At 34.1% G+C, this 25,764-nt stretch overlaps 2 protein-coding genes across 2 annotated transcripts in view; one reads left to right on the plus strand and one right to left on the minus strand.

Moving 5' to 3' along the window:
• Positions 1 to 25,764, minus strand: part of LOC124369785 (AN1-type zinc finger protein 6-like) — a 100,185-nt gene that overhangs the window by 71,654 nt on the left and 2,767 nt on the right. The gene's annotated exons all lie outside the window — the stretch shown is intronic.
• On the plus strand, positions 137 to 24,688 carry LOC124369546. Its single transcript, XM_046827573.1, has 4 exons — positions 137 to 250; positions 23,702 to 23,803; positions 24,092 to 24,472; positions 24,590 to 24,688. Exons 1-4 carry the CDS (start codon positions 137 to 139, stop codon positions 24,686 to 24,688), a joined length of 696 nt encoding a protein of 231 aa, XP_046683529.1.

Raw genomic sequence — 25,764 nt, forward strand, 5'->3', positions numbered from 1 at the left:
ACTGCAAACTGAACCAGAGTTTTTCAACCACGTTATTACTGGAGACGAGACGTGGGTTTTTGAATACGATCCTGAGACCAAGCGGCAGAGTTCGGAGTGGCACACACCGGCGTCACCATGACTGAAAAAAGCGCGCATGAGCAAATCGAAGGTGAAGTCGATGCTCATTGCTTTCTTTGACGTGAAAGGCATTGTTCACGAAGAGTTTGTGCCACCCGGTCAAACTGTAAACGGCCAGTACTACAGAGAGGTGCTCCGTCGACTAACCGCCCGGGTTCACTGAGTCCGTCCGGAGATTGCCGATTCGTGGATTCTCCATCACGACAATGCACCGTCGCACACCTGCCTGCTCGTCACCGAACAGTTGGCAAAACAGTCGAGGGCAACGTTGCCACAGCCTCCTTACAGTCCGGATATGGCACCACCGGACTTCTTTCTGTTCCCCAAGATCAAGAGACACCTTAAGGGGACGCGGTTCGGGACTCTGAAAAACGTTCAGAGTGCTACAACGAGGGCTCTAGACAACATCGAGGTTGCCGACTTCCAGGGAGCGTTCAGGGATTGGAAAATACGGTATCAGCGTGTTATCGACTCCAATGGGGACTACTTTGAAGATTTCTGAAGAAAAATTGTACATATTTTGCCAATAAAAAATTTCCTGAAGTCAGTCCGGTTACTTATTATACAGACCCTGTATGTGGATCTATAAGAACTATTTTTTAAATAGTCTATTTACAGTGCCTTGTCTACACATCACAACAATTGGGTGGAACACAGTCAAGGACGAAGGCTGCCACTGCCAGCCTCTCTAGACATTGCTTGCCTATATCAGAAGACAGTGTATATAAATAAAACCGGACTAACATGGTCCTACTGTATATATATATATATATTTTTTTTTGTTCTGTATATAAGCATATGTTGCCACGTCCAAAAATAGACAAAAATCCAGATTCCAGGATAAACCACTGGTTGCTTATTAGCAGAGCATATTTTTAAAATGTCAAGACCTGCCTTGTATGTTTTACTCTCTGTTCTGTTCTCGTCCTCAAGTTTTGTCAATTTGAAATTTTACTAACAAGATGTATGGCACTGTTCTGAAATTGCTTATAGATTTTCTTTGATTATTAAGTTGTTTTTCAAATTAACAATAAATACATTCAAGAATAAGAATGTCGACTTCTTTGTTAGAGAGCATTACAAATATTACTGTATTTTCAATGTTTGTGTTTAAAACAAACTACGAAATACACTTACAACTAAATGGTGTTCTTGTTAATCTATTTATAACACAGTTTCTTGACAATATGGGCACTTATTAGCTGCCAGCATCCAAGTTCAAAGAAAATTGTTGTTCAGTGAGTTATAATGAGTTTTCTTGTGGATTTACTATAGTATTCATTGCCATGATTGCATTCATAGTTTTAAACATTACTTAAGATATTATACAAGACCCACAATAAATCGTATACACAGTTAAAATGTCATTTATGTGACAAATGGGTGGCCGTGATGTAAGTGAACGTGAGATAACAAGGGATATAATAAAGATTTTATTAATATAATTAATCATAAAGGAGGGAATGGTGGCCTGCACTTACACAGGCACTTCACACTTCAGCTTCCACGGACGTCTCTCCGGTTTAAAATTAATAGCCACCTTTCAATTTCTTAAATTTTATTCTTAACACTCCACGAGACTTGTGTTAAAATAGTCAAACTATTAACCATTGTAGCACCTTAGTACATATAAACGAGAGGGCTGACCATGCTCCAAACGCTGTGAACACATAGACACGCAGAATGATTGTTTGCCTTGTTTTGTGATGGTATAGTTAGTCCGTTAAAGTGTGAGGGAAGTATGGTTAAGTAGTTTAGAGATCTGCTGCATTCTGCTGTCTCTGAGCTTATCAATTGATGATAGACAGGGCTTAGTCTCATGGACAGCAGTTTTGTAGTACCATTTAACACTTCAAGCATGTATAAGTGTATGTTACTGCCGCACCGACAATAAAATCAGTGAGCAAATAAACGAATAAAAAAATATTTAGATACAGTTTTGTTTTCCTTTTGCTACAGAGAAAGAGAAAGTAAAGTAAGCTTTGAGAAAATAAAGTTTTAATTATTTTTACAATTAATGAACGCTAATACAAAGTTACGCAGCAACTTTATGGCGCTTTAAGGGTTAAAACACACAGTTTTTTGTTTGCATATTATTAATAATAAAAGCTAATTGACTAGTACAATAAATCTCCTTCTTATTACATTATGGTTTATGCAAATTAATATATTAAACATAAGCATTAAAACAAGTAAAATTATTGAATAAAATTAATTACTTAGTATGTTATTCTACATATGAAGTAACACAACAACACACACAGACGAAGATTCCTCACATTTTTAATAATTCATCATCAGACTTATCTCTTATCCTTTTGTTCTCTAATTCTTAACTCTAAAAGTGCTGTCTAAAAATGTTCATGCAGTCTTCATTTTTTCCCGTCTTAAAACTCATCTGTTGAAGTTACTGTTTGACTTTACCAGGTTTTTGGGCTTTTTAGTGGGCAAAAACAACACATTTTTGTTCCTATGCTTTTTTATAAAAAGTAAATTTCAAAGTTGTATATATTTTAACCCTTTGAGTGCCACAGCATATTTTCCCAAGTCATACGCATAAATTGCCAGAGCATTTCCTTCTGTTTTGCAAGCGTGTGGGGAAAAAACTATATTCAAAAAACTATTCAACCGATTTGAATAATTTTTTTTTAGTTTGTGTGTTATAAAACAAGGTATTTTTTCCATATAATATAATAATTTTATTTTTATTCACACGAAAAGAATATAAGTTATAACAAAAAACTAAAAAATGAAAAAAAAAAAAAAATTTTTTTTATTTTTTTAGCTATACCATATGAAAGAGCATGAAAAATTAAACAAAAATCATGCATAATATGATGTGTTACAGTAATATTTAACCAGATACTGCAATATATACAAAATACAACAAAAAGCAATTTTTGTTCAAGTTTGTCAAAAGTTTAGAAACAATATTATAACTATCCTATTTCACTCAATGAAGTAAGACGACTGTAAAATACTAATTATATAAAAAGTATATAAAAATATACACAGGCCTACAATATAACCTTACTTCACCTAAAATCAATAGTTTGATTGGAACTTGCGTTTTACTTCATCACCAATCCAACAATAAAATATACATCACTAAACAAATAAACACGAAAAAAGAAGTTTATAAATGCATTATAAGTTTTACTGAACACAATTGCAGAATAGTAATAACAACAGTTTTCAGCATAAACACACGAAACTAACACAATGTAAACACACAACGAACCAAACTGTGTAGTTAATAGCAACAAGTAGCAGCTGACCAACTATTGCGTCACCTGTTTTTTTTTTTCTGATGGCAAATAACTACAAGGAGGCGGTGAACAATAAAAATTAATCACAATCGATTGTTCGAAACTTGTAGATCGCCGTGAAATAAGTTATTTGTCAAAACAAAACTGAATTATATGTGATATTAATTAAATACAAATCGTCTACTGGGTAGATACCGGCAATTTATGCACATTTCACAACATCTACTATGTAGACGCTGCGGCACTCAAAGGGTTAAATTTGTAATAAATTTGTCATTAATTTTTATATTTTGGATTTTTATTGAAGTGGTTTAGTAAAGTGCTATGCAGAACTAAATATTAAAAAATTGAAGAAAATCTTTTCTCAAAAGACATTTAATAAATTTTCAACATAGAACCCTAAATAATTGTAATTATTACTTTCTTATTTTGTAGCTTTTGCTGAAAGAACTATATATTATAATATGTTACACTTTGTTAATTTTATGTACTTATTATTTACTTTCAACATATGCTTGCAAAATTGTTTAAAACTGTGTAGCACTACAAGTGGATATTGTGAATCTCAGGCAAGCATTCTTAATGTGTTATGAAGTGTATCACTCAATGTTGAATTTTCCCCCTTCCTTATCCCTTTTATAATAAATAATTTTGGATGTTCAATAACAAATATTCAAATTATAGACAATATCAATGAAGTGTCCCTTTTACGTCCCCAGAAGCGATGATAAAATTTTACTGAATAATTTTATCAAAAACTATAAAAGAATGTACCTCAGGATCAGAAAAAATTTCCTTATGGTCTTCAACTAAATATTTTTAAACGGTACGCTATTCTCCTGTTTAGTCTTAACCCTGAATTTCCTGTACCTCCACAAAGAGCTTAACAAGCAGAGTAAAGGGGTTAGTCAATGCAACACAAAGTGTTCAGTACTAATACAAATTTTGTGGTCTAAACAGAATTTGAATGTATGCTACTTCTTGATTAGATTCAAAACCTGATACCTTACATAGTGTGGCTAGCAACCTATGTTTTAAGGCTACTTTACTTATATCAGATTTACAATATCAAGTAGGAACATCTGTTACATCTACGCCTCTATATGGTTCTTTTAATGATCTGTTAGAACAGAAACAGAATTTTAAGCCTGGTATTAGATGAGGTCTTTTGTGGAGACTCACTGAAGTTCTGCCAACATGTCCGAGTTCCACAACATCTACCATTCATAATTTGAAGGATACTTCATTTTTGGAATAGTAGTGTCATGACGTATGGCAAGTATCTTATGTGTTTTGAGAAAAATATAACCATGTTTTTAGAAAAACATAAAAAAGTTATATTTACTATGTTTTTAATGTCGTTGCTTCTTGTCTGTTTTTTTATAATTATGTGAGAATAGATCTAATACCCTCCTTTATTGGTGAAGGGCTCATAAGAGGGGTTGTGTATATTCAAACTAAAAAATGTTTGTATATTCTTAATGTTGTCTTATACTATAAAACAACTTCATTTTGTTAATAATGCAAAATCTAATTTTTACTAAATAAACACATTATTGGGCAGAAATCAGGACTGAAATAAGTTATTTGTCAAAACAAAACTGAATTATATGTGATATTAATTAAATACAAATCGTCTACTGGGTAGATACCGGCAATTTATGCACATTTCACAACATCTACTATGTAGACGCTGCGGCACTCAAAGGGTTAAATTTGTAATAAATTTGTCATTAATTTTTATATTTTGGATTTTTATTGAAGTGGTTTAGTAAAGTGCTATGCAGAACTAAATATTAAAAAATTGAAGAAAATCTTTTCTCAAAAGACATTTAATAAATTTTCAACATAGAACCCTAAATAATTGTAATTATTACTTTCTTATTTTGTAGCTTTTGCTGAAAGAACTATATATTATAATATGTTACACTTTGTTAATTTTATGTACTTATTATTTACTTTCAACATATGCTTGCAAAATTGTTTAAAACTGTGTAGCACTACAAGTGGATATTGTGAATCTCAGGCAAGCATTCTTAATGTGTTATGAAGTGTATCACTCAATGTTGAATTTTCCCCCTTCCTTATCCCTTTTATAATAAATAATTTTGGATGTTCAATAACAAATATTCAAATTATAGACAATATCAATGAAGTGTCCCTTTTACGTCCCCAGAAGCGATGATAAAATTTTACTGAATAATTTTATCAAAAACTATAAAAGAATGTACCTCAGGATCAGAAAAAATTTCCTTATGGTCTTCAACTAAATATTTTTAAACGGTACGCTATTCTCCTGTTTAGTCTTAACCCTGAATTTCCTGTACCTCCACAAAGAGCTTAACAAGCAGAGTAAAGGGGTTAGTCAATGCAACACAAAGTGTTCAGTACTAATACAAATTTTGTGGTCTAAACAGAATTTGAATGTATGCTACTTCTTGATTAGATTCAAAACCTGATACCTTACATAGTGTGGCTAGCAACCTATGTTTTAAGGCTACTTTACTTATATCAGATTTACAATATCAAGTAGGAACATCTGTTACATCTACGCCTCTATATGGTTCTTTTAATGATCTGTTAGAACAGAAACAGAATTTTAAGCCTGGTATTAGATGAGGTCTTTTGTGGAGACTCACTGAAGTTCTGCCAACATGTCCGAGTTCCACAACATCTACCATTCATAATTTGAAGGATACTTCATTTTTGGAATAGTAGTGTCATGACGTATGGCAAGTATCTTATGTGTTTTGAGAAAAATATAACCATGTTTTTAGAAAAACATAAAAAAGTTATATTTACTATGTTTTTAATGTCGTTGCTTCTTGTCTGTTTTTTTATAATTATGTGAGAATAGATCTAATACCCTCCTTTATTGGTGAAGGGCTCATAAGAGGGGTTGTGTATATTCAAACTAAAAAATGTTTGTATATTCTTAATGTTGTCTTATACTATAAAACAACTTCATTTTGTTAATAATGCAAAATCTAATTTTTACTAAATAAACACATTATTGGGCAGAAATCAGGACTGTTTATTAATTTCCTAAAATAAATTTAAGTGATAAATTCTAAAAAGAGTGCTGTGTAAAATGGTAAAACTGGCCAGGTATTCTTTGAGCATAGCTTATAATAAATAATAGTTTTAAAAAAACTAAAAAACACGCTTTTATAGCTAACCAAACTAAAAAATAGAAAATAATTTTTAATTACGAAGAATTTATACTATGGTAGTAGAAGGCAAAACAATCATTCATAGTCAATCACCTCAAAATAAAATTATAATAACATTTCAGTTATTACAGAATAAATTAATTCAGAGTAAAAAGCGTGGGGTGCATGCATTTTACTACATTTCATAAGTCTCCTCTCAAAGATAATTACCGATAGAATGATTGTAATATTTAATATATCATGCACCCCACGCTTTTTTACTCTGAATTAATTTATTCTGTAATAACTGAAATTTTATTATAATTTTATTTTGAGGTGATTGACTATAAATGATTGTTTTGCCTTCTACTACCATAGTATAAATTCTTTGTAATTAAAAATTATTTTCTATTTTTTAGTTTGGTTAGCTATAAAAGCGCGTTTTTTAGTTTTTTTTAAACTATTATTTATTTTCAATTTTTTAGTTCGATGTATCAATTAGTTTCTAGTGGAAATGTGGTATTTCTTACTAATCATTCCGCAATCTCATCATTTCATTTAAAGATTCACTATTGCATGGGGTATTTCCTGTTAACTTAGAGCAATCAAGTTCTTCAATCCGAATACCGTCTAAAGATCTTACACGACTAAGTGCTACATAGGCTTGTCCAGCAGCAAACAATCGCAAGCCTAGATCAAGGATGTCGGGTCGGACAGGTTTTTGCCCGCTTGGTGCGTTTCTGTCATCGGTGCCCCATTAAAGGTTCTGTCCTATTAATAGCTACCATCGGGGAAATATCAACCTGCATCGTCTCAATATGACTCCTTGAGCTTGCACTTAAGATGTCGGCTCTGATCCCTGGAGACTCAAAGCTTCGCAGTTCTCTTTATATTAATTATTGTCGTAAAAATCGAAGGCTGGCATCTAAGCTACCAAGGAACTGTGGCTGTTTGAAACACCTTTGCCGGACTTGAGAGTTAGGTATGTGAAGTATTTAATAAACGTAATGTTGGCTAGTATATATAATTTATCATTCTTACTGAGCTGTATTAACCTTTCCAGCGTTATTGACGCGGATCCGTGGAGGGCCACTACAAGCTCAAAACGTTATTGCCGTGGATCCGCGTTTATGCATTCTTTATTTTCTTACTGCTATGTTAGTTGAATATTTGGCCGCTAGATGGCTCTAATAGTCATGCGACATACAGACGGGTTGCCCTACCTCGAATTCTATTACAATAGGAGTGGCAGTGGCTTCTAATTGGCCAAACACTGTCTAGCGGGCATGGCCCCACGCCTTTCACAGTCATTGACGGGAGCTCCCGTCAAGGCATCTAGGCCTGTATTTCGGTTATCGCTAGTTTTCTGTTGTGTCCTATTCTTTTTAAAGTAAATTATTAATATTATATACAGCAGTGTCCAGTATTTATTTAGTGTTTTTTTTTTTACCATTATTCGTGTGAATGGCGAATCCAGACGATTCAGAATTTGAAGATTTGGTAATTCTGAGCAATTACTTGGTCAACCCCAAAATTTTTCATATTTTACTACGGTCATAAGGATGTTCTCAGAAAGCAAGAAACATAATTTAAGCCCCGCAAGGCCGTCCTACAGATTGCCGAGCGATAACAAGGTTCAAAGTCCATGCGATAACAGTGGCTTGCGGGAGACGCGCGGAATGCCAGTTGTGACAGCCCGCCACCAAATAGACACTCTTTGTCTACTTTTGTATTTTTCTAATTTTATTAGTTTGTAATACAGTATATGTTTATCTGTAAAACTGTGTTTCATTCCCCTACTTACTGAATAAATGATAATACAATTAGTGACAACTACATATACTGCTATTCTACGATATTCTCAAAAGTTAAAAATTAGCCTAGGAAATCCAAAAATGGCTAAACAAATTTTATTTACCGTTAAATAACTCTATTTTGACATACAGAAACAAAAATAAATTTAACTTTACACATTGGAAATAAAAAAAATTTTAACTTAATCAAAGATCAGGTCCAGTTTTTCATGACGCTTAAAGGGTTAAAGCTATTACTTATTTGAGATATACTATTATAAAATGTTACACCCTTAACTAAGTTGAATTTTTCGTATCGTAAATCATTTTATATTTTTATAATATAATTGCTATATTCTGATATATATATATATATATATATATATATATATATATATATATATATATATATATAAAACATACACATACATAATAAAACTAATGGTTGTTTTAGTTCAGACTTGAATATACCCATATTTTGGTACATTTATTATTTAATTTATTAGCTATACATCTTTGGTAATGTGTAAAATAACTAAACTGTATTTGTTCAACTTTATTTTATAGTAAATAAAATTTAAAATGCAAGAAAAATTTGGAATATTGTTGAAAAGGAATTAGTTAAAAAATAGTAAAGGCTTTGTTTGATAAAAATACTATGTATGTTTCTGTAAAGCAACAACTCAAATTGCATGGATCGTGTACTTAGAGATCTGGCTGTCAAGGAAACCACTGGAAATGGCAGAGACTGGATGACTACTATAATATTACTATATTAAGAGAGTCAAGCATATCCGAGCATACCGAGACGAATGGAGACTTGAATGTTGGGTTAGCGCAGATTGAATGGAGACTTGAACGCTGGGTTAGCGCAGATCGCGCGCTAGCTCATCACAGAAGATCTATAAAAGAATTTATTAATCCTGGCGGTCCTTATAAGAATAATGGAAAACTATGATCAAATTACTGCATTGTCATCGGTCCTTGATACATATGCAAAGTTTCAAATTAATCAGACTTCTGGAAATTGGTGAAAATTATGCTCAAAGATTCCGTTACATAGATACAACCGAAGCTAATAAAAGCGTGTTAAAAAAGGCTGGCATTTGTGTAAGTACCTACAAAAACTGTCTGGCAATAAAAGGGTTAAGGCATTAATCTGCCACAGACTCGTTTTTGGAAAATCCTCCCAACAAAGGACAGGTATGTGTCCAGCTCTCCAAAAAATATACATTGAACAACATACAAGGTGTAAAAAAAAGTCCTGCACTGGCTTGGTAACTCCCGAATGATTTACAGGTAAAGCAATAAAACTCTGTCCATCATTACTGCACCTATAAATGTACTGAAAGTTAAATTTAGTAAATGAATACTGACTTTAGTAATGACTTAAGAAATAGTTTTTAAGGTAGTAGACATACAATGGAGAATGGTCAACAAGGAGTTTTTACCATAAGCTTAGCTCAAGATATACATCATTATAAAGGGATTGTTTAGCAGAGATGAATGCTAAAGGGGAAACCTGGTATCAGTTATTATAATAGAAAACTCTGATTTTTAGGTTGGGCTTTGCATTTCACTTGATGTACATTTTACATTAAATTTTAAAACAATGTACATCTTGAGCTATGCTTACGTTAAACTTTTTTGCCGAACTCCTTGTAGACCATCCTCCATTGGATCTGAAGAGTCACTAACTACCTTAAAGTATTTCTTGAGCCAAGACAAGAATATTAAACCATCTAGAACATGACCTACATTTTAAATGCTTCAAACTTTAAACCAGTGTATTTTTTATGGAGTAAATCTTTTGAGGTTAAATTTGCGGCATTGCACTCTACTTATAAAGACCTTTAATTGTATGTACTGCTCGACCTATGCCCTAATTTAAGATTTTACTTAAGCACATTCCTAGAATTGAAGTTAGTTCAAATAAGTTTTGAAATAATAAAGTAATATGAGCACAACAAACTTAAGTACAGACAAGGTAGTGAGTAGACTTGGTGTCTGCTAATTCTGGTTTTGAATTAAATATAATTTATATATATATATATATATATATATATAATATATATGGCCAAATATACATCGAAATGATCAATTTATACTATTTTGATTGCTATTTATGAATTTTTTTTAATAACTAGCTGTTATCCATGGCTTGGAATGCATTTCACTACAGCATAAAAAGGATGTCATAGCCAACCTCTCTGTGATTGTCTTTGGAAGATATCCCTGTACATGGAACCACTTAGAAATCATTGTATTTCCAACTTTACTGTAAATAGAGACTGAAGTTAGGAGCAAATTTTTACGAGTGACCTTACAAAAACACAGATATCAGATATAATAAACCTGGTGCCAGGAATGCCAGAGTGTGCCAAAAATTCAACTTTTATTCTCTCTGGTTTAATCTGTCTGAGGTCTTATTAAGAGTATAACTACTGGATGAATAAAACACAATGCTGAGCTCGTATTTCCTCGCTCCGCCCTCTGCTACTTTAAAATGAGTGACATCAGGAACTCACATGGATAACATATTAGCAATGTTAGTGATGATCACTGTTACAAGTTCAACAATACATGTTAACAATGTTACAAGTGAACAGTATTGTACAAAGAGAGTAGGCAGCAATTAGAACGGCTTGATAAGGAAAACCTAGGCTAAAAGACCATTAAATATGAGAGTTAAAGAGAATGCAAAGAAATTACAAAAAGAGCTACTTAAAAAGTCTAAAACTGTTCAAATGTATTGGTCTGAAAAGAAGCCAATAGAATAAACTGTAAGAATTTTTTCAAACTTAAACTTATTAACCCTAGAACTGGCAATCACCACATATGCGGTTCATTTGGTCCTCCAGAATTGGCATCACCGCATATGCGATCTATTTGCACTGTTTTGTTTTCACGACTTGTGAACGTGTAATTATTAACCAATCACGTTTTATCTCATACCAATGTAAAGAAGAAGAATCAATCTCGTATTGATACGAGTATTGTATATTACCGGTTTTGTTGGTCTTTGCTTTTATGTTGCATTCTCTTTGTACATTGGAAAATGTTGTTCTGCCCTGCACTAGTCTATCGGTAGACAGCTAATAACAACAACTGTAGGGCTTGTTACACAATGTTTATTTCATCGTATTTGATCAGTCGTTGCTGCATACTTTGTATAGGTTATGTTTATTTTGTTTTATATTTTATTATTAAACTGTTTAGTTAGATTCTGAATCATGAAGATCAGATGAGTGGAAGACCTTCAATTCTGACTGACGAACTTGTGAAAAAAATCGAGATTGCGGTCCGTAACGATTGCAGATTGGCGTTAGATGAACTCTCTGCGATGTTTCCGCAAATCTCCAGATCCCTGATATACGAAACAATCACAGAAACTCTCGGATATCGGAAATTGTCTGCAAGATGGTTGACAGAACAGCACAAGTTGAACTGAGTGCAGAGCTCCAAAGAGTTTTTAGAACGCTACGAACTTAAAGGCGATGATTTTCTCTACTCTATTGTTACTGGAGATGAAACTTGATTGTCCACTACACTATGAAACTAAGAGGCAGTCTAAACAGTTTTCACCTCATTATAAATTTCAACCGGAGCTTTCCCTTCACCACGAGGTAGCGAATGACGGCACGAATTTCGCACTTGGCAGGAGATACCATCGACATTTTTCGTAAGAAATGGTACTGCGTCAAGAATTTTCAACACACTAACCTTGAATTGGTCTCGTTTTTAAGGGGAGGAGTCAAGCTACGCGGCAGTGTTGCCAACATGTCGAAAAAGTACTTCCTACACCTGTGAGAGCACCAGTACACTTACTTTCTGGACGTGCCTCATAGAATAAAATACGGGTACGGATTCTTATATAAACTACTATAAGTATAATTTTGAGCAATTAAAGTGCAACAAACTATATATTTCCGAAATCAGCATAAAATTTGGTGCAAAATATATATCTCAGATTTCTTACTTGATACATAGGAACTTTGCTAGGCAACGGAATATTTTGGTAAAAAAGTTTAAAAAATTTTATATGAAAGTAAAACAAAATTGTTTGTGGTTTTTTTCTAATTTATCTAATTTCTTTAGGCATATTTAGATTCTGTAATCTTTTCTGAAACAAATCATGTATAATATGTTACATTTGGAGTAAGTTAATTGGTATAAATACTTGTCTAAATACCCATTACATATTAATCTAAAATACTGTGGCATTTCAGGAACAACCATTGCCAGTTCTAGGGTTAAGGCTTCATACATAAATTTAACCCATCAATCACTAAGTCAACCTTCTGGTAAAACAAACATCAGCCAATAAACTATTAGCTAATTCAAACATACACCATCACTCTAAAATCCAGAACAAGAACATAAGACTGAAGGCATCTTATAGCCTGCACCACTTCTCATACCAAACATTTCCTTCTTGTTCTCTGTGATCTAGATGACACCACTCTATTTTTGGAACATATAACAATGACAAATGTCTGAAATCCTAAGAACAAAGTTTATTAACTAAACAAAAGGAGAGAGTTCACTTGGCAGAGAGTATTTTGAAGTGGAAATAAACCAAGATAACCAAAACTTTCCAAATAGTATGTAGTTTCAGAAAATATTTATTGTTTCTGCTTTGAAGGAAAAAACATTTTAAATGATTCAAAAATAAAAACAATATAAAACAATTGATTTATTACCATAAATATGATGTTTTACTGATGAATCATGATCACAGCTGCAGAAAAAATCCAAAGACATCACCAAAATAAACAAAGCTTTGTTATTCCAGTAGTAAATAATTTGTGTTCGTTGTGTCAAATGCGAAATATAATACAGCAAATATTACAGGAACTAATATGGCACACGTTATGAAACAATACAAACAAGACAAGACCATCATGTTTGTCCACAGCATTTCCGATGACCTTAGTGATCTACGTCACACCTTTTTCAAACACCATTTTAGTAAACCTATGTCTCCACACCGTACTACCAATCATCTGCCTCCTCAAACCAGCAACAACAGTGCTTTAAAATACATATAGCTCCAAAGCAAGATATTTTGACAAGCCAAGACATTACTATATTAAATTTAACAACCTAATCCAGGATATTAAAAATATAATCCAGGATATTAAAAATATCCCCTGAAAGATTTCAGATAGAATTAAAGAATCTACTCCATTCTGAACCAGAGAATTCCATACCTTCAGTATCCTCTCCAGGCTCTGAATTAGCTCAGATAGATATATAAATTATGTATTCTTCAATACCAAGCGTTTGTCAACAGGGGATATATATATATATATATATATATATATATATATATATATATATATATATATATCTTGAATCATCAGTTGAGTCTTTAGACATCCCTCTGGATGACGTGAAACCCACCAAAAGGTGGTGGCTTAATTATTTTCAAAATATTTCTTCCCTGCTTTTCTAATATTTGAACAATAATCTTATATAGTGATTCAACAAAGCTACCTTTTGCTCCCTTTCTGCCTCCGTATGTCTTTATTTTGATTTAAGAATGCCCATTATTAATGGAAAAAAAACTGACCTTCCCAAAATCTTACATCTATAACAAAGTTAACCAAATGCCATGAACTGATGCAATTTGTCTCAGTCCTAAAGTAGCCAATTTTTGTTTTGTTGTTGTTTGGGTTGGTTTTTAATATGGGAATAGGTTATCAAGTTGTGTCTACAATATTACTATTAAATAAATAAATCTTTATAAACTTTCAGGCAAGATTGTATGTATCCTGCATTTATAAATGAGCAATTAATGTTCTTGGTTTTAAAATCTGTGAAATTCATTATTTATAAACCAAATATTACTGTAAGTCTGCCACAGTAAAAATAATTGTTATAAATGTAAGAAGAAATTTAAATGTTCGAGATAATAAAATTGCAACACTGTAGCTAATGCATTTTCTATGTGTAAAATTTTAATAAATTCAATCAAAACTATTTATAACCAAAAACACTAAATATACTAGACAAAATACAACTCAAGAAATTCAAAATACATTCAAAAGCTTATCTTTTATTTAGTGCTGTTAAGCTTTAAAAGCACTCATAAAACATGATATCATTTTGGCCCTAGCAAATGCTTGTGCAAATGCAAATGCTCCCTGGTCCCCAAGGGAATTAAGTAGCGGACATATCCTATGAAATATGCTACTTGGTTGCAGACTTAAAAACATAACAAAAAAAAAAAATTCAACCCTAAATGTATTATGACAAATATGTTTCGTGTTCTTCTTGAAAATATTGTACAAAACATTATGATTGTACGAGGGCTGTTCAGAAAGTAACCTCCGGTTGGTCACAGTGCGGGTAGTGGAGGGTAGTAGCGCGCCATCTGTGCATTCACGCACTAAGCAGGTCAGTCGGCATCAAGCTGTAGTCGAGTGAACATCGTACCTGCGCTAGTTTAGTTTTTGTGGCAGTTTGAAATGTGTGCTGCAATAGAAAATACCGCCAAATGTGAAGTGCGTGCTGTTATACGGTTTTTTACAGCCAAAGGATACTCTGCAGCAGCTATTCATCGTGAGCTTTGTGCCGTGTACGGACCACAAGTTATGAGTGAAGGAGTTGTCCGTGAATGGGTACGTTTATTTAAAAGTGGACGAGAAAACGTTCATGATGAAGAGAGGAGTGGTAGACCATCCTTGGTGACTGACGAACTCGTTCAGACAGTTGATGCAAAAGTTCGTGAAAATCGACGTTTCACAATGGCGGAGTTGTCTACTGATTTTCCACAGATTTCTAAGACTCTTTTGTACGAGATAGTGACAGCAAGATTGGGTTACCGTAAGTTATGTGCACGATGGGTGCCCAAAATTCTTACCGACCACCACAAAACTCAAAGAATGGCCTCTGCATTAGACTTTCTGTCACGTTATGCGGACGAAGGAGAACCATTGTTAAACAGAATCGTGACCGGTGACGAAACCTGGATTAAGTACGTAAACCCTGAGACAAAAGAACAATCAAAGATGTGGGCACATTCAGATTCGCCTACCAAACCAAAAAAAGCCCGGCAAGATTTTTCTGCCAGAAAACTGATGGCAACGGTGTTTTGGGATGCCAAAGGGGTGTTGTTGGTTGAATTCATGGAACGTGGGACGACCATTAATCAAGACGTGTACTGTGAAACACTAAAAACATTACGACGGGCTATACAGAACAAACGCCGTGGTATGCTGACTTCCGGTATCGTTTTTTTGCACGATAACGCCCGTCCTCACTCTGCTTGCAGAACAACAGCCCTTCTTAAGTCCTTCAAGTGGGACGTTTTCAACCATCCACCTTACAGCCCAGATCTGGCGCCAAGCGACTATCACCTCTTCATGCATATGAAGAAATGGCTCGGGTCCCAGCGGTTTGATGACGACGAAGAGCTCAAAGATGCGGTCACAGGCTGGCTCAAGGCACAGGCGGGTGATTTTTATGCAGAAGGAATTTCAAAGCTTGTGAAGAGATACGATAAGTGCCTCAATCGTGATGGAGACTATGTCGAAAAATAGTGCAAAGATGTAGTTGTAAGATGTATATATTAAAATATTTTTACTTAACTTGGTGTATTTTTTTCAATCGACCGGAGGTTACTTTCTGAACAGCCCTCGTATAACAATATTTTAGTGCTAATTCAAAGAATGGAGTTTAATAATTGGTATAATATGTTTTGTTTGCCAATGTGCATTTAATCAGAATCAGAATATCTCTTTATTAAATTCTTAGAATTTATTATTCTCAGAATATCTCCATTACAAATTCATCAATAATTATAATGGTGTCAGTTATTATAAACTAAAGTGTCTTCATGAATCTTACTTTATTAAATTACTTAAATTCTTCATAGAACTGCCTCATTGTGTACATGGGTCATTATAGAAGCCAATAGTGCTGTCCCATTTTGAAATTCCTCCCACTGAGCCTTCTCAGATGTTGTGGCAGTGTTTTGTGTACTTTTTTTTAACCTGATTCCAGTGGTCTCCTGTTCCATAATTCATAATCCCTATTTCCTCTCTATTGCTTGTTGTTCTGTGCTGTCCAATTTTGAATGATCTCTTGCTCTAATCGTTATTTTGTCACCATACTATATAGTTTATTGTTGTAATAATGCCACTATTAGAATATACAATAAGTAATGAATTCTCACACCCAGTTACACAAAGTTTAGATTTATTTGATAGAATAATCTAAATGCATGATATGTATATTATTGTAATGTAATTAATGTAAAATTGGTTGGAAATTGTGGGTTTTGCTGACAAGTTCACTGGACTAGGGAACACATAAATTTGTAAGAAAATGTTGTAATCAAATAAATAAATATATTGCATCCAGAATAAGATGGTTTCTTGTTTTACTTGGTAGTTTGGTGTGCTGGTAGAATGTAGTCTGTTTCTCTCCTGGTGTTGTATGAATGTATATCTCCTCACCCCTTTGGTGTGTTATTTTGTTTGTGTGTTACGACTGACACTGACAGGACATAAGCCTATAATTGTTAGGATCTTAAGAGACTTGAAGGCTTCTCTGCAGTTATCTAATAAATTTAGATTTACAAGTGTTCTAATGACCTTTTTAGGAGGACAAGAATTTTCTTGAAATAGTCAATAGTCAATCATCTTTATTTACTCATCATCAAGATCTGTATTGGCGTCAACAAAATAAATAAATTAATTAATAACATACACCACTAAATAGCTTCAGTTTCTTGCTTTATAATGTCTTGACCAGGTCCAGGTATTCTTTAATGGAGTAGACAGGTCTCTCCATAAGCCATTTTTTTAGTTGAGTCTTCAGTTCTTTCCCTTCTAGGTCTTTCAGTGTTGGTGGCAGCATGTTGAACAGTTTACGTCCCATGTAGGAGGGTTTCTTGGTGTATTGAGTCGTATGATGAGTAGGTAGATGAGTCAGTAACTCTTCAGGATCTGTACGAGTGAAAATCCCTGCCCCTTGGGAAGTCTGCTTCTTCTGTGTAAATGATAACTGCGTGGATGTAAAGAGCGACAACAGTTAAAATTCCGAGTGACTTGTAAGCCTCTTTGCAACTGTCTTTGGGTTAAGGTCTGCAAGCGCCCTAATCACCTTTTTCTGCAGAACAAGAACTTTGGTGAGATTTGCCTCAGATGTCCCATCCCAAGCTGTCAGGCCATACCTAATGTGCAATTCAATCAACGCATAGTAGGTTGTCTTTGCTACATCTATGCCACCTATCCATTTTATCCGACGTACTGCAAATATTCCAGTACTGAGTTTTTTTGTTAAGACGTCAGTGTGATTCGTCTAAGATAGGTTAGAGTCAATAGTAATTCCCAATAATTTTGTGTGATTTTTAACTGAAATGTCAGGAATTTTTGGACAGTTGTCTCGTCTTCTACTGAAATTTATTTGGGTTGTTTTTAGTGGGTTTATAGCTAAGTCATTATTCAGGCAGTATTTAAGTGCTTTATTTGTTGATTTTAAAATGTTTGAGTACAGTTCTTGAGCTGAGTCATTGCTACAAATCAGGGTTATGTCATCTGCATAGAGTACGGGTTCTACATTCTCAGTTGTAAACAGCTGTGGGAATTCATTTGTAAACAGTACAAATATAAATGGTCCCAGTACCGAGCCCTGTGTTACTCCTCGTACTATTGGTAGTGGTTCAGATTTATAACTTGAACTCTCCCATTAATTGATTTTTTGACCTCAACCATCTGCTTATGCCCTTCAAGGCCTTCAAGGTAGCTTTCTACCCAATCTCCAGCCTTTCCTTTGATTCCCAGTTGTGACAGTTTCTGAAGGATAAGTTTATGCCCTAGGCAATCGAAAGCCTTACTATAATCCAACAGAATTGCTGAGACATGTTTGTGATTCTCAAGTTGGTCAGTCACAAATTCTACTAGGCTATTTATTGCTGTGATGGTAGATCGTCCTTTTAGGAACCCATGTTTGGATTTGTAATTGTGATTTGAAATTGTACTAGAGCTCTAATGCACTTCATTTACCGGAACAAGAGTAGTGTTGTCCGCATGCATGATGGTCTTTAAGTTGTTGTTGCCAACGAAACTTGTTGTGATCAAGAAACAATTTTTATTCCATAACTACACGGGTTACTTATACTTAAATAACTGTATATACGTGACAAACAATGATGCTAGAATGATCCTAACAGTTATAAATAAAACCAAAGAAATTACCTATAGTAAATATATATTTGGTTGTGAAAACTATCTATTTACCAAGACTAAATTGTTACTTCAGAACTAAAAGAGTGCCAGAAATAACATTTAGAAAGTGAAAAAAAAAAAAAAAACTGTGAATAGAATTTTACCCAAATGATTTTCAAATAGCCTACTCAGAGCTGATTGTTTATTAAACAGATTTCATTAAAAAGATATTTCTTTATTCTAAAATATATTTATTTGCACTATTGCAATATCCAAAAATAGACTTCACATTTGAATAACACTAAAACACAAATAAAACTACTAAAACTACAATTATATACAGCTCGGCACAGAAGTAAAAAATAAACGCCGGCAAGATGGTGTTCACAACAAACATACAATGTTTTCTTTTACGTTTAAATAATCAACTTCTACATCACAACCGTAATACAAAAAAAGGAATAAAACCTTAGTTTTCGTTAGTATTTTTCTTGCCGAATCCATTGATGCATGAATCAAGTTGATACTTTGCCAGAGTATATTACAAATAGTGACTCGATTTCGACTCGCTGGGGGCTATGCCGATTACCTCAACAATTAATATCAAGACCGAATCTAATCGGACAAAATGTAGTAGCACAACAACATAAAGTATAGTTAAAACCCAGCGTTGATAATTTATTCAGTATTAGTTCGTGCTCTAAGCAATCAAAAGATTTTGCTATATGAAACTTAGGAAGTTATTTGTAAATAATACAAATAGAAAGGGGCCCAAAGCAGATCCTTGTGGTACACCTCTCTTCACCAACAATGGCTTGGATCTGTGTATGGATCTCCTACCCTTTCCTGGTACTTGAACTTTAAAAATCTGGCTACGTCATTGGAGATAACTTTCTACCTTGTGTCTTTAAAACCCAGATTTGATAGTTTATTTAGAATTAGTTCGTGCCCTAAGCAATAAAAGGCCTTGCTATAGTTGAGTAGCAAAGCCGAGACATGCTTTCGTTTCTCTGGCTGATTAGTTATGTGTTCCACCAAGCTTGTAACTTATGGGTGTTCGGCAATCAGAGGCGCCTTTTCTTCTATTTTCCCAGCTATTTCCAAGCATAGTGGTTAGTTGGAGGAGTGATCTCTCTGCTTCTCTGCATTGATACTCCAGTGGTTTTATTTTATTAACAACTTTTTTGTTATTTGTACTACGTTTTAAATCTTAAAGTTGAGGTCAAGATGTCTTTTTTTCAGCCATATTTCTTGTAATTTCGTGCCTGTGCAAGGATTTAAGAAAGTCCTCTCTCATTACACAAGATTTTCTGTTTGGCTTTTGATTTTGCCCTTGCTAATTTATTTGGACAAGTATGGTGTAGTGCATGGATCACAATTGTGGGAAAAACGTTATATTCCTGCTTAGCATCATGAGTATACACCACATACCAGGTTTCTTTTGTGAGCGCATTTCTTAAGCGGTCAAGGTTTTGTTTGTTAAAATGTTGTTTATAGCTACCTTGTTTTTTTAACATCTAAGCTAAGATAGTAAATACAGGAAAGTGCTGCAAGAATTTTATTGACATTAGCCTAGTACTGAAACAATGTAATCTTGATTTCTTGATTTCAATCAAAATTTTCAGCCAGCGAACATAAGCAAATATCAAAAATGTAGACAGCAATAATGTGAGTGAAAATGCAATGAAAAATTATCCTAACTATTTACAATTATTACACATGTAATTGTATAGTGAACTGAGACCACAAAAAATATAACTATGCCTAATAATTGTATTTAAGAAATCTTATGGTCACAGGCCTATGGTAGTGTAATCTGGTAGTTCCATATGTTATGGTTTATTCTTCTTTACTTTCTACAAACCGTAAAATTTGTATGTATCCACCCCAGTGTTGGGATAAGGCTGTGACTGGTAATTCTGAGCAATTATTGGGTCTACTTCAATTTCTTTCATATTTTAATATAGCCTACCGGTCAGGCAGCTTGTAGAAAGTTACCAATAAATTACCCAATAATTGCTCAGAATTACTTTGAGGCGCTCTTACAAAGAGGTCATGGGTTATAGATACCCGGGGAGCTAAAGCAGTTGGCAAATGGGTTTGACCCATTATACCTTTAGTATAATCAAATTATTTGCTGTAATAGAACTTTGATAAAAATGATACATTTGATCTAGTAGTAAAATTTCCTAATAGTTGTTGAACCTCCAATTAAAAAACTATTCTAAGGACTTAAAACAATGGTTTTAAAACACTTATTTTGGTAAATGTATACTTTAACATCCACATTCACAATATTTGTTGCTTTTTCAGAAGGAAAATGTTTAAAACTTAAATTCAAAAAATATATAACAATTACATTTTGATAAGGCCAAAACAATTTTATATTTCGTAAAAGGCACTAGTTTTTGAATGGTTAACAGTAATGCCTCCGGCTATTAATACTTTTTTTTAACAAATACATACCTCGGGATAAGTACCGATCTAATGTAATAATTGTAATACTTATGGTTGAGAGCTAAAAGTATTAACCTATTATTCTATGTAGCACGGCAATGGCCACTTTACTGTAGAAGCACATACAATTTAAATTCGCATTCCAAAGTAAAATAAAACAACAAAATTTTTTTTCTATCCATTCTGACACAATAATAAGTAGTATACTTTAAAGTGCACTCACAACTTTTACATTGTATTTGCAGAAAAATGTCACTCACTAGCACGACAAAATAAATTAACGACTATTTCTGTAAACGACTAGACTACTTAATCTGACCAGGATAAGCAAAGTCGAGATGCCCAAAGAAGTTGCACAATAATTAAAAAGATTAAAATAATAAAGAAAAAACAATGAATAACCTTCCATATAGGTAAAAACTATGGCCAAAACGACGAAAAACAGATAAAAGTACAGAAAAACTCTTAAATTATATTGAAATGCAGTAGGGAGACCTAAGCTTTCTGCTAATTTTGTCACATGACTGTTGACAGCCCTGTTATCCCCTCCTCTTAACCCGAGGATGTTATCCTCTTGTCCTCTCCTGTAATCTATTCCTCCTGGTCCTCAAGATCGATGGACTAATTGAGATATAACATAAAATGAAAACACTTTGATAATTGTTTTGCAAAATATAGTTTTTAACCAACTAAAAATTCTTTCTGGAAATGAAAGTGTAGTTTTCTATTTTAAGAAATGTTTAAAAGCATTTTTAGATTGTCTTTAGTAAAATAGCTATGAAGCATTGTGTATGTAAAAAATAATACTTCATATAACTTTTTATTTTTAAACCATTATTTCCTTACATACTACTGTACTAATAATATAGTGTGTGTGAAAAAACCTCAAATAGTTGTAATTTATTGTTTGGTTATATGTCCAAGATTTGAAATAGGCAAATTCGGAACATCATTGTGCACAAACATTTCAATTTTTACCATTTGTTTTATTTTTATTGGCTGAGTGCTAGCAACTAGAATTGTCTTACTTATCATAGAGTGAAAATTGTTTATTTCTGTCTGCATGTTTGTCTGTCTGTATGATACCTCAAGAATGAACTGACCTGTAGACTTGGAATTTTGTATAAAGATTTATTTCTACATATGCAACGTCGGGTTTGATGTTTTTGCATGTTACTCCATGGGATTTGGATAAGTGTTATTAAACATCATTAAACAGATCTTATCATGATGGCATGATGGATCATAATGGCAAAGCAGAATAAATCAATTTGTAAACAAATAAAGTACAGCCCCCTGAATCCGATGGTTCGGCACTTTCAGTCCCTTATCAATTTTGCGAAAGTATGATGCATTAAAAAGTATTTGGTTTGAACTAGCAGCGCATACACGTTTAGTTTGGTATTAAAGTGAGTAAGAATGCTCAGAAGAGTTTGGATTCAGTTCAGATAAGCGCCCGCCATTTTATGTCAGTCTGATGTTTGCCTCAGTCCCTACTAGACAGCTTGTTCATTATGCGTACGTGGTGTACAGTTACAGTACAGTGCAGAAATTTACAACATTTTCAATCTGTTTAATTTTTGTGACTAACTTACTGTGCTATGTTTTCTAAACCGTGCGTTTCTACAAGTAAAGTGGTAAAAAATGCAACCATGTTCCACTTACTATTCAGTAAAAGCTTGACATCATGAAGCGTTTGGAAAAAGGTGAGAATAGGAGTAAGATAATGGAAGAATATAATATTGTTTCTTCACTATTTAAGACATAAAAAAGAATAAAGATGAACTTCTAAAACTTGCTTCTCAAAACCACTAGTGTAAAATAATTTCAAGTTTCAACAAACTTTATTAAAGTCTAAGCTAGATGACCTGGAAGAAATTTTTTCAAGTGGTTTTGTGTTAAAAGGTCTGATAGAAAATCCTGACCATAATCATGCAAAAAGCAAAAAAGTTCCATGAAGATTTAAGAATAGCAGAAACTGATTGTGTGTTATCTGATTAGTGGTTATCTGCACCGATTTAAAAATCACCAAGGTATATATGTAAGCTTGATGTAGCTGGGGATCTCTGGAAATATTTTTTCCATCTACCTCCCAGTAAATTTTACATCTATACTACAACCAATGGATCATGAAGCTATACCAAACTATTAAAGTTATTACTGAGTTTCTTTCCTTCAAAGTTTAATATAATAACTTGAGACTGTATGGTGATTGACTTTCAAAAGAAATTCAACCTAAAAGACACAATTTTTTGATATAGCTTTGGCATGAGTAAAATTCAAGTCTATTATTCTTCAGAAGTCTTGGCAAAAACTTGGCCCAAAGCATAAGAAGACTTTACTGTTACAGTTCATAGTGAAGCAATAGTGGATTTGGTAATAAAACTGTTCTCAGGATGAAATAAGTATTTGCCGCAAGAGGTGGTTTGGGATTAGATATATATATATATATATTGATCGTGGAGAGCCTATTGCAGATGAACTCTTCATAGAAAGTGTGTTACCTCCTCAGTCAGAGCACCAAAATATGGATGCCGAATCAGCAGACGAAACTGATGATAATTCTAAATCCCTGCATACGGAGACGAAGCAAGTGCCGCTAATAGACACAGTCATAAGGTTTACTGAATGCAGCAAGTCCTATGGTGCTTCCAAAATTGTTAACCTGATGCAAAATGAATTTTTGAAAAAGAAATCAGATTCAAAATAACAGACATTACGTCTTATTTCAGGTGGCTGTGGAGGTGTGCCCGGAAGTGCTCCTGAGGATGTATAGCCTCTGCTTGGAGGAGGGCACTTTCCCAAAAATCTGGAAAAGACAGCACCTAGTCTTGGTCAGCAAAAGTCAAGGGGATCCAAGCTCCCCATCAGCGTACAGACCTCTCTGTATGCTCAGAATGCAGGGAAGCTGTTAGAGAAACTCTGACAAGGGCACATCTGACAAGGGCAATTCAGTAGGCTGGCGACCTTTCAACAGCAGTATGGTTTCAGAAGGGGGATGTCAACCACTGATGCCATCAAAGAAGTGGTAAGCACATTTCAGGCGGAACAGCTGTTTTATAACAACTAAAGGAGAGCGTTTTCGCTAAAATCTGGAAAAGACAGAGTCTAATATTGTTCAGCAAAGGCAAGAGGATCCAAGCTCCCCATCGGTGTACAGGCCTTACTGTATGCTTGATGTTGCAGGAAAGCTTTTGGAGAAACTCTTCCGACCACATCTGACAAGGGCAATTCAGGAGGCTGGCAACCTCTCCCCATGTTGGTATGGCTTCAAGCGGGGGAAGTCAACCATTGGTGCCATCAAAGATGTAGTAAGCACATTTAAGGTGGCACAGCAGAGTAACCACTACTCCATGGAGATAGTACTGTTGGCCACTCTAGACATCAAGAAAGCTTTTAATCCGGCAAGATGGATTGACATAATGGAGGCCTTGGAGGAACATTTCAGGATCCCAGAGTATCTGTTCAGAATGGTGCAAAACTATCTGACAGATCAGCAGCTGGTCTTTATGACATCAGATGGCAAACTCAGAAGGGAGTTCACAAGCCGGGCTACTCAGGGTTCCATTTCGGGCCCCGACTTGTAGAACATTTCTTACAATGGAATTTTGTGTTTGCAGATGCCTCTGGAGGCTTTCCTGATGGGATTTGCAGATGATACCTCTGCAGTCATTGTTGCTGGTAGCACAGAAGATGCACGGTTGGTGCTGAAGTGGTAATACGATGCATGAGCTCATGGCTACGAGAAAATGGATTAACACTAGCGACTAAAAAGACCGAGTTGGTTTTGCTCACACGGAAAGTATTCCTACAGCCATTCCATTCCAAGTTGGAAGAGTTGAAATACGTACAAAGCCTACAGTAAAGTACCTTGGTGTATACCTGGATACCAAGCTCTCATTTTGGGAGCATGCACGGTACTTATCAGAAAAAGCTACCAAGGTAACAGCAGCATTGAGCAGACTTATGGGGGCCCGACTGCAGGGCGGAGGTGACTCTGGAATACAATTACTAAGATAAATTTAAACTTGGGCCACATCAGAGCTCCACCTTGATGTGTATTGGGTAATTCTAAGCAATATATGGGTTAACCTCGATTTTTCTCATATTACAATATAAAGTTCCAATAGTCAATTAGAAAAGGAAATGACTAGAATTTCTTGCCGGAAAGCAGTTATAGGGAGCATATAGTCGAGGTTGACCCATATATTGCTTAGAATTACCGTGTATTGAATTGATTAATTGTACAAGGTAAGAATAGATATACATTTCATCCTTTCAAAACTTTTTATTATAGAATCATCACCCACAGAATTGATTTGACTTGTCTCACCAAGTCACGTGTAGGCATATGCCAGCGATACGTGTGGACTCTGAACCTATTTATCTCTTGACAACGTCAACGATGGCTTTCCAGCCCTTAATTTTCATACTTTCTACCTTCTAAGGACTGCCTGATCATCATATTGAAATATGAATCAAATTGAAATTGACCCAATAATTACTAATAAGTATTAAATAATTACCTATCCCAGTATTCCTATTTATACATTACTTCAAGAAGTGTTCAAAGAAACAAATAAAATACAAACATTTAGACAGAATTATAGATTAAATTCAGAAAATATTGTTTATGTAGCTTATTATTATTTGTTAACATTATATGTCAATTTATGTTTTATACAAATGTATATGTGTTTTCGTCAAATTAATACTTTATTTACCAACAATTTTTTGAAAATTTTAGTGTTAATTTCTTTATCAGTGAAAAATAGGTTTGGTATTGTAAAAATGA

Source organism: Homalodisca vitripennis, chromosome X, assembly GCF_021130785.1.
Source record: "Homalodisca vitripennis isolate AUS2020 chromosome X, UT_GWSS_2.1, whole genome shotgun sequence".
Taxonomy (NCBI): domain Eukaryota; kingdom Metazoa; phylum Arthropoda; class Insecta; order Hemiptera; family Cicadellidae; genus Homalodisca; species Homalodisca vitripennis.

What these genes read in the sequence shown, in the direction of transcription:
- LOC124369546 (XM_046827573.1), top strand. Translation starts at nt 137, where the DNA reads ATGAGCAAATCGAAGGTGAAGTCGATGCTCATTGCTTTCTTTGACGTG. An exon ending in AAAGACAGCACCTAGTCTTG is followed by an intron (nt 23,804 to 24,091) that starts GTCAGCAAAAGT and finishes AATATTGTTCAG; the next exon opens with CAAAGGCAAGAGGATCCAAG. An exon ending in ATCTGACAGATCAGCAGCTG is followed by an intron (nt 24,473 to 24,589) that starts GTCTTTATGACA and finishes TTGTGTTTGCAG; the next exon opens with ATGCCTCTGGAGGCTTTCCT.